The 9,466-nt window shown below is 40.2% G+C and overlaps 1 protein-coding gene and 1 long non-coding RNA gene across 4 annotated transcripts; one reads left to right on the plus strand and one right to left on the minus strand.

Moving 5' to 3' along the window:
* Positions 1-3,169: 3,169 nt before the first annotated feature.
* On the plus strand, positions 3,170-6,664 carry LOC119006173. 2 transcript variants are annotated; one of them, XR_005070699.1, is made up of 5 exons: positions 3,170-3,288; positions 4,202-4,234; positions 4,336-4,436; positions 5,964-6,082; positions 6,613-6,664. It is a non-coding gene; the product is annotated as an uncharacterized LOC119006173 (long non-coding RNA). The 2 variants fall into 2 exon arrangements; XR_005070700.1 differs by having other exon boundaries at positions 6,543-6,625.
* Positions 5,270-8,687, minus strand: LOC119006172. Of its 2 annotated transcripts, none has more exons than XM_037074604.1 (6): positions 8,463-8,687; positions 8,015-8,153; positions 7,072-7,280; positions 6,468-6,615; positions 5,948-6,070; positions 5,270-5,850 (listed from the first exon to the last, which is right to left on the minus strand). In XM_037074604.1, the coding sequence occupies exons 2-6, from the start codon at positions 8,112-8,114 to the stop codon at positions 5,801-5,803; spliced, it is 630 nt and encodes a 209-aa protein (XP_036930499.1). In that variant the 5' UTR covers positions 8,115-8,153; positions 8,463-8,687; the 3' UTR covers positions 5,270-5,800. The 2 variants fall into 2 exon arrangements, with proteins under 2 accessions (XP_036930499.1, XP_036930498.1); XM_037074603.1 differs by having other exon boundaries at positions 8,418-8,687.
* Positions 8,688-9,466: the final 779 nt, after the last annotated feature.

Consider the following 9,466-nt stretch of genomic DNA (forward strand, 5'->3'; position numbering starts at 1 on the left):
TGTAGTTCAAAGTGTGTGTGTGTGAGTGTGTGTGTGTAAAAGCTATAATATAATAATTAGAAAAAGTAGATAGAGTGGCTGCTGGTGATGACATGGCAGAGATAGAAATGGAAGACAGAAACAATTCATTACCTTTATTATTTTGTGTCAACTTATTTTAATATAATACTAAAGATAATTTAATGGTGTTAATGCTTGCATAATAGCAAATAAGGCCAAAATCTAAATGCCCAGTTACCTCATCTATTGTAACAGGCTCTATGGCCTCACTGTATCCATATATTGTTGCTGGTGTTTGTCTGCATAAAGCACCAGTTGCCTGTAAAATTGTCTCTGTGAGGTTAGATAAAGGTCACTTTGTTCCATGTCAGTGGCACGTCACTGATAGAATTAGAGGAGCTAGGGAATATAGTGGGCGGATGCTGTGTGAGGTATTTCTTTCAGTATATGCATCTGGCCCAGCAGTGCTTGAAGTGGTGAAAGGGCCCCATATTCACATGCTGGCATGAGTATTGGCCAGTATCAGCAAATTATTAAGTGTTAAAGTCTGAAGGACTACAGCAAATAATTGACAGTAATGCTGATGTTGACATATATGTTCTAACCATGGGGGCAATCATTTCAGTCACTAGAGTAAAGAATAGCTGATTATGTACACTAGCTTTAGTGCAGGGGCTGGGATGCCCATTGTTCATTGTATTGTTTGTTGTTTGTTTTGTCTTCGGGCCCCTTTTGGAGCCAGGCCAACATTGTCGTAAGGTTAACATAACAAAGAAAAGCGGAAAGGTGAGAAATGGGATAGGTGAGCTTCACATAGTGCCCCCTGGGTAATGCAGTTTAGTACTGTAGTTTCTGAGGAGAAAACAGAGCATTATTATGACAACATATTGGGCAAAACACAACATTATTGTCTGAATATATATATGTAAAATTGCCCAACAAAACTATTGACTATTTTATATCACTTGTGGAGTCGGTAACAGCAGGCTGACTTTTCCCTTAAAAAACATCTTGTTTAAAATGCATTGCAAAATTCATAACGGCCATTTTCTCTGACCTCATGCTCAGGGTCGAATGCTGGGAACGTGTTCTGCTGCTGTGTTCCAGGTTGCAAGTCCTATAAATGTAGATGATGATGGACAGTGGAAATCTGGAGGGGCTCAGGGCCATAGTTCAAGTCACCAGCTAACATTAGCATTTAACTCCTTCCTAGTTGACATTAAAGTCTGACATCCAATGCATTTCACTGCCAGGCCTAAATAAATCTGTCCTGAACATGTGTTGATATTTTGGAATCAATACAATTTTAATGTATAACACTATCAAATGGAAACGTAAGGCGGGAAGTTGTTCAGTACAAAGAAGCCAGCAGGTTAGCAAAAATGTTGTTGTCTTATCCTTGAAATATGGCCCAGTATCCCTCCAAAATGTTCACTATCTGTTGCCTTCTCAGGTACTGATCAATCAGGGGGGTGACATAAAACCCTCATAGCAGGGTGACAAACCGCTGGCAATTTAGCTGCTGTTACATCAGTGCACTTGAAAAAATAAATCATCCTTGATAGAGGTTGGTTGTAGGCCACTAAAAACGATTCCAAAAGTTGTAAAATCTATTGTTGGCTTGACTCAATATGATCAACTTGTCACTATTTAACTTTAAGTGTAATAGTCTGACCTGTCTTTACTCAGGTACTGATAGGTGTAGCAGGATGAGCTGAGCCATTGTCAGTTAAAGGTCATCTTGAGAACACACACTGAACAATGTAGGTTATCAGTGGACACACATAGGGCGACGCACTCGTCTCTGTTATGATGGTATTCGGTGTGTTTGTCCATAAACAGTCGAACTAAAGGTCTGAGAACAGGTCAGCTGACATTGCAGTGAGATAGATCCTGTCAGTCTGCAGATAAGAGAGCTTCACTCAGACCTGAAAAATCCTATGAAAAGATTTTTAATGTCTGTCTTCGTGCAAAGTTGAGCCTTGACAGTCAGTGGTGGGTCCTCATGTGACAAGGGTGTGTATTTAGACATGGTTACCAGATGGAGCTTTTTTTCCCCCAACCAGAGCTAAGAAGTGACATAGGACACTAGAGAAAACGTGACCTGACTGACTCCTACTGTATGCTGATCACTGCAGGACTGGAAAGAAAGACACTGGAATATGACAGAAATCATGAAGTGAACCGAGGTGTAGCTGAACAGCTGAGTCAACACATTGCTCCATACTGCCTCTGTTGTATCAACTCAAAGACGAGGCAGAATTCTCTCCTGCTGATGCCCTGAGTGTGTGTGTGTGTGTGTGTGTGTGTGTCTTGCTGGCTCTCCATGGTGCTCAATCAGGTGTCACAACACGCATTCAGGGGAATGGAGATGATAGTCAGAGAAAGTTAAAAACCAAAATACCAGTTGTCGTATTACATTTTGGCGTTCACATTTAATTGAGCTCAAATGTAGAGAGGAGATTGAAAAGAGTAGAAGCCTTTGTGTTGCAGATAATCAGTGTTCAGTGCACTGCAACTTAAGAGAACTCACACAAATGGACAAAACACAAGAAAATTCAAGGATGAATTTGCACAAAAATGAAAATTCAGTCATTATCTACTCACCCCTATACACACTATTTAAGATAAAAACTTAGCTGTAGCTGCTAAGCTAAAAGTGTTAGTACGCACCCCATCAGAAGCAGTAGCAGAAGCTCGACTTTGCTTCAAGGTGGTAAATATTGTCTTTTTAAATCAGCTGGGATCTCAGGGATTGAGACTGGGATTACACTGGATGAGCAGTATGGAGACTTTTTTTTATTCAAAAAGTGTAATATGTACGAACTTTAGTGGAAACATGCTACATTTAATCAAGATTATCAATGGAATGTGAAGAAATAATAATTTTGACATGATGACTTCTTCCTATTGTGTTGCAGAGATACCTGCTGAAGTCAGCATGCAAACCAGCTAGCCCAAGGCCCGTACTGATTCATAGCTCCTGTGCTAGCAGTGTAAACACCAGCACAACCCTGCTCATCTGACCCTGCAGTTTGCACAGCTGGCTGCACAGCTAACCAGGCTGACACGCTAATTGTACCTACAGTAACCAACAGGTGGTGGTTACTCTGGAGAAATGCTGCCCACAATATGTTTTGAATCAAACTGAAAATTCGTTCTTACATAAGGCACCTTCAAATCATGTCCCCATGCACTTCAGCTGTTGAGGAGAAAGCCGCAATGCTGCTCCAAAAATAACCCTTTTGTGGAATAGGAACCTTCTGCCGACTTTCCATCGGCATGTGGGTGAGTAGATGACTGAATGTTCATTTTTGGGTGAACTCGTCCTTTATGAAAACACTTTCACCAGTAATGTTACGTCTCTCCTTGACCTCAAAACGTTTTCATCAAGGTCAAGGAAACATGTTGAGGAAGAAATTGTAAGCACCCTTCCCATTTGTGTATGAAGCACTGAGGCATTTAGAGAATTCACACAGGGCTTAACATGGCTGCCACTTTACTGCTCAACAAGATGATTTCCTAACCCTAACCAAGCAGTGTGGTATAGGTTCCACACTATGTACACACTACCTAACCATTTTCAAGAGAGTGTTGTGTAACAGGTGTGTCATGTGGCCACTGTGAATTTTGCCGATGGACCTACCTGCAGATAAGAGCCCCCTCTTGGCAAAACAGACAGTCAACCACAACCTCAGCATGTCCCGTCTGAGTCTGGCATCTACTTGCAGCACTTCTAAATTTGGTTGTGTGTTTTTCAAAAGCTGTGAAGGTTTTGTCAAATAAGTCTAATTCCCTTGTGTTTTGTCTATATGCATGTGTCTGTCTTAGATTCTATTCCAAAGGGTTATTACCTCCTTTGCAGTTGCTAGTAACTCCTATTGTTTCTGGTACTTTGTGCCATAGTCCAACATTAAAACAACATAAAGACAGGATGAGTACAAAGAACAGCAACATCAAAAATACTGGAGGCAATGTCTGAGACACCAGCAGAAATGTAATGAGTTCCCCACCAGGGGGCAGCAACAGACACTCATAACTTCTCTCTCTGTGCTGTCACCCTTGCATTTCTGCTCTATGTGTCCCTGTTACACATTTAGCTATTGTTTCCTATGGTAGTGCACGTTTTTGCAGCAAATCCATCTGAAGAATCAGGGACTGTGTAAAATTGCTAAACCATTTATTATATACGTTTTTACAGCAGCAACACCAGTGCAAGATCATCCTGCTGCAGGTCAGTATTGAGGGGATACAAAAATATCAACATATCAAAATATCAACAAATACAACTGATGACGATGTTTATTTCATCTTTTGCTCTTCTGTAACCACCAGTCATCTTGGACTGTACGGAGTGATCCAAACAGCACACCCAAATGGAGAGCCATGCTCAGGAGATGAGTCCGTAGCTGATATAATCGTAACTATCAAAAATTGTATGCACACTCTTTTTGACATCAGGTAACTTTAATCTTCTATTCAAAGGCCACACACTAACAGCAAGCTCTGATTTGCAAGTTTCAAAAATACGAATGAACCGTAAACAAGAGCAAAGTACATTATCATAACTAAGATATATCCAACGAAATTTAAGGATGGAATGGAGAGCACAAATATCAGTAACAGCATGAAAACACAAACATCCCTGAGTTTACCTTTGGTAACTGTTGAAATAAAAGCTACTTTAAGCTACCAAAGACCATGACTGTACAACCACATCAAACCGCATCAGGACAATTTACTTCACAATGCAAATCTGTGCAAACACTCAGCATGACAACATAATGACATCTACCTCACCTAATCCCAAATAAAGGAACAGCAATTTTTTCAGTTTTAAATTGGTAAATTGTCAAAAACATATTTTTTTTTGGGGGGGGGGGGGGGGTAAGTGCTTCCCTCAAGTGGACAAGCTGTGACAGTGTAGCTGACTTACATGCTAAACAAGCACAACTGGGACCTCCATCTGAGTGTTTGACCTTCAATAGTGTGTTGGTATTCAGCTGTAAAGCTTGTACTAGCACAAAGAACAGACAGTCCTCCTCATCCGGCACAAAGGTTTTTCTGATCACTTGGTCAGCACTTTCATAACCTGTGACCACTTACTGCAGCCAGAGCTAATGTTTAATTAAGTATATATTTGCCATTTTTAATATATATATATATATATATATATATATATATATATATATATATATATATATGTATATATATATATATATATATATATATATATATATATATATATATATATATATAACCGCTTATTTCAATGGCATGATTATGCCAACCATGCTGCTGCAGTCAGCTACCAACCATTATTGGTAGCTGACTGCAGCAGGACGTTATTAACTTGTTCACTACATTTAGTGTGGCCAAAAAACTATTTGAATAATTTACTGACACCAACAATTTCACGTTTCATTTATAAACAATAAAGGCAGTGCATTTTGATGTTTGACCCTACACAAGTGGGGAGGGAGACCTGACTTTTTTTTATTTTTGTGAATTATTTGTAATGCTTGATATATTATACAGTTTGAGGCTATGAGTAATGTGTGTAGGATCTTGAGGGCAGAAGGAGGAGGGAATGTGTTGGGGGTCAGACTGGATCCCTCCTTAGATTAGACTTAGGTTCAATTCAGTTTTCATCTTAGATCAGTGAAATGACTTAAAAAAAATAGACAGGCTAATTTCTGTTTCTATTCCCAGTTAGAAATTGAATGGAGACCAACTTTGGATATGTTTAACAAAGCATCATCAAGCAGCAACACAGTCTCCCCCTGCTGTCTGTCTCTTTTTACTCCTTCGTTACCATTGTGTTCAAATCATCTTCTGTTTCCCTCCCCCCTGAAAATAAAAAGACATCACACGTTACTTTTCAACTTTCAAATTGTAAATGAAAATGTGCATTTTTTACATCCGTGAACTGAAGCAGTGTACTTACAGAAGCACTTCTGCAGGGTCTCAGATCTCCGCAGCATGAGAAATGATAAACCAGCCACCAACAGCGTGCCGAAGAAGCCCCCAATGACACAGCCAATGAGAGTTGCGTAGCTGGTGCCATCATCTAGGAGCAAAGGTAACAGTGAGGGAGGAAGACTAAAAAGAAAAACACCAGGGGAACGCCTAAATTATGTTTTACAAATGTAAAATATAAGAGTAAGTGTATAGACAGCAATTAATAACGCAAAAACAAAATTCAGAAAATACAGAAAACAACTTTATATTACAATTAATTATAGGATTTTCCTAGATTTGTCTATTTGTTTTGTGTGTATCACATGAATCAAAGGAGTAACGATATTTATTTGCATACTTCACCCCTCTTTCAATGATAAATACCAGTCGAATGAACAATATTTTGTTTTATTTTCTTCTTTATATTGACAAAAACCCTGTCTGGATCTTGGGTTATTAAATGTACTAAAGGGAATAGGCAAGATTACTGTGTGTTGATCCTTTACCATAAACATGTAGGGTGGCAGCAGTTGCATTGAGATTGTTTGACTGCTGACAAATAAAGCTTGCTCCATTGTCAGAGAATGAAGTTCCCTTGAGGGTCCACACAGCCACTGACTCTTCTTCCGTCATATCACAACTTCCATACAGAGCCTGAGGAGACAGACAGCAAGGAATGGATGGATGGATGGATGGATGGATGGATGGATGGATGGATGGATTGGCAGAGTGGCTGAGACACCATTCACCCTATTACAAGACGCTATAACATCAAGATGATTCTTAGGCTCCTATTTTGAAGGGGAAATATGCAAGAATTGGCCACCTGCTAAATCCTATTATATATAAATAAAGTGAAGGGCATCATATCACCAGTGTAATAACTAGCTGCTACTAACTGTAGCTGCTGTGAGCTATTTAGCTTGTTTAGCCTTGCATCTGGTGGTCCAGACAGGGAGCCCGGAGCACCGGAGGAATATTGGTGTTTACACTGCTAGGACACGGGACCTTGGACTGGAACAGGACAAGGCTATCTGTGCAACACAATATATCAACATCATAACATCAAAAAACATCAGAAAGACAGTTTAGCGAGTGTGACCAACTCACCTGGGGGATTTTTTCTACGTGGCCATAAGGGCAGGTGAGACTGTAGTTGCCGTGAACCCCATAGATGGTGAATGTGATGTTTGGAGAAGCTTTAGGCACTCCACAGCGAAACTCTGCAGGTTCTCCCACAGCCACGGTGAGGTTAGCTGGGCGAGTGCGATAACTGAGAGCAGCAGGGTTCGGTGCTGAAGCAGTGATGCTGTCTTGAGCTGGAACAGTAATTGCGCATTGCCGATGTGTGTGTGTTCATAAGTGAGAAAGACGAGGAAAGAGCAAAAAAGTGGACATGATTGGATTGCACCGCTAATAACTACAACAGTGAAGACATTTACAAATAATGAAAGGCATATTACGAGCTGGTATAAAGCTAGCTGCCACTAGCCCACTTTCCATTCCTCAAAACTGAATATGAATCGTGTTCATTGTCTGTATTTCAGCAAAACCCAATCTCACCAGGAAACACTTAAATGCAACTTGTGTAGTGTACAATGGATCTTGAGAAATGTATTGTGTAACAGTTGCCACGACACACGTTCCACAACATTACTCTGGTAATTGCTGAGTTGGGTTGTGATTATATGTGCCGATACCCAGCCATCCTGTTGTGTAGTGCTGATCAGGAAGTAACGTCTACGTGGAACTCATATCTGACTTTAGGCAAACTCCCTCCACTGCCTCCATAAACATTTGAATATTCTAATGACTTGAAACTCATCTTTCACAAGGAGATTTCTTCTTTTCACTGGAAGTCATACAAGCTGCAAAAATGCTGACGGTCAAGGTGAAGCCTTCCTGCCTGCTGCAGTGAGCAGTTTGACTAGTTCATTTCCTGCTATGATTTCTTTACTGATGGCAGTCTATGGGTGATGTATTTTAATGTGTGTAAGTGGAAATGTGTCTTGATTAGATCAAATATCTTGAGATCACAGATGTGGTTGATTACCGGAGGAGGGTGTGGTTATTTTGAGCAGAACCAGCAGCAGCAAAAAGATCCATGAAACCTTCGCCGTCTTCCCCATCTCTCTTTTCCTCCTCGTCTCCATTTTTGCATCCACTCAGTCTTCTTTATTCCAAAAGTTTATCTGTAGAGAGTTGTAACTTTATTTGTCATGCAACATAAATAAATAGATTAGATGTAAGCGTACAAGAGTCCTTGTGGCTCTGCTTCCTTCAGATTTAAAAACAGAGCTTTTTTTACATTAAAAGATGGAATGTGTCACTGCTTCACATGAAAATGATGGCAGAATTTTGGGAGATATCAAACTGAAACCATCACACCATCAGGATGGAATAAAGCAGTTTCTAAGGTGTAAAATTAATTCATAATAAAACAATGAAAAATGTACCTTGAAATGTTAAGAAAGACAAACTTGCTGATTAGTGACACGGACCGTAAAATGTCGTAGAAACTCCTCAACAGCTCTGCAGGCTGCTTCCTTATTTGAAGGCTATGACGTTGCTCCTTTAAAAATAGACCTTATCCTCCGACAGAAGCCTCGACACCTTGTCTAAACTGTCTGACCTTATATTTCTACTGACAGTGTATCAATAAACAGTGAAGAGGTCGTCTCCACACAAAGCCGACTCTGTCCTCACCTCTCTGCCTCACTCCATCCTTCGTGCTTTAACCAGGTGGGAAGTTAGGAAACAACAAGGCACCCGAAGGAGATGGATTCCTACAAATAAGAAACAAACAGGTTGGGCAGGCCTGGCCTGAACCAATAATAGCTCCTGGGAGAAACGTCAGCAAGGCTTTTCTTGCCGCCCCATTTACTTACACTCACTCTCACTCACATACACAAATCTGTTATCGCGCCCCCCCCACACACACACACAGTTGTCCTTACCTTTCCTACAGTCACTCAGTCTATGAAGAATATGCTTTAAATACTTGAGTGACAGAATTTTACTGTTAAATAAGTTCCCTCATTTTTGAAGGACAAGCAGCTTGACCCGCTGTCATCACGGCAGAAATGGCCTCACCTCCTGCACTTGTTCTTATTGAATGCCTTAATGTTAGACAATGAGACAGTAGATTTCATGGATTCAAAAAAGAGAGATTACATTTAGTTTTGCTGCTCTGTAGCCATTCTAGCAGCTCTGTGAGGCTGTAGGCTACTTAAGTGCAGTGATTTTAGCTGAATTCTAACATCAACATGCTAACATGCTCAGTTAGGTATTTTCACATGAGCCTGTTACCATGCTAACTATTGCTAATGGGCAATTGATCTTCTGAAATCTTTTGTGTTTTGTGTCAGAGATGATGATCTCAATGCTGGTGCTTCTGATCCTGAAGCCAGGTAAGGACAGATTTGTTTTTATTTTAAATTTTTTTGGCAACGTTTTAAATCACATTTTTAAATTTAGATTACACTGTTATATTTGCTGTCTCTCT

Source organism: Acanthopagrus latus, chromosome 17 (genome assembly GCF_904848185.1).
Source record: "Acanthopagrus latus isolate v.2019 chromosome 17, fAcaLat1.1, whole genome shotgun sequence".
NCBI lineage: Eukaryota > Metazoa > Chordata > Actinopteri > Spariformes > Sparidae > Acanthopagrus > Acanthopagrus latus.

What these genes read in the sequence shown, in the direction of transcription:
- LOC119006172 (XM_037074604.1), bottom strand. Translation starts at nt 8,114, where the DNA reads ATGGAGACGAGGAGGAAAAGAGAGATGGGGAAGACGGCGAAGGTTTCA. An exon ending in AATAACCACACCCTCCTCCG is followed by an intron (nt 7,281 to 8,014) that starts GTAATCAACCAC and finishes TTACTGTTCCAG; the next exon opens with CTCAAGACAGCATCACTGCT. An exon ending in ACGTAGAAAAAATCCCCCAG is followed by an intron (nt 6,616 to 7,071) that starts GTGAGTTGGTCA and finishes CTGTCTCCTCAG; the next exon opens with GCTCTGTATGGAAGTTGTGA.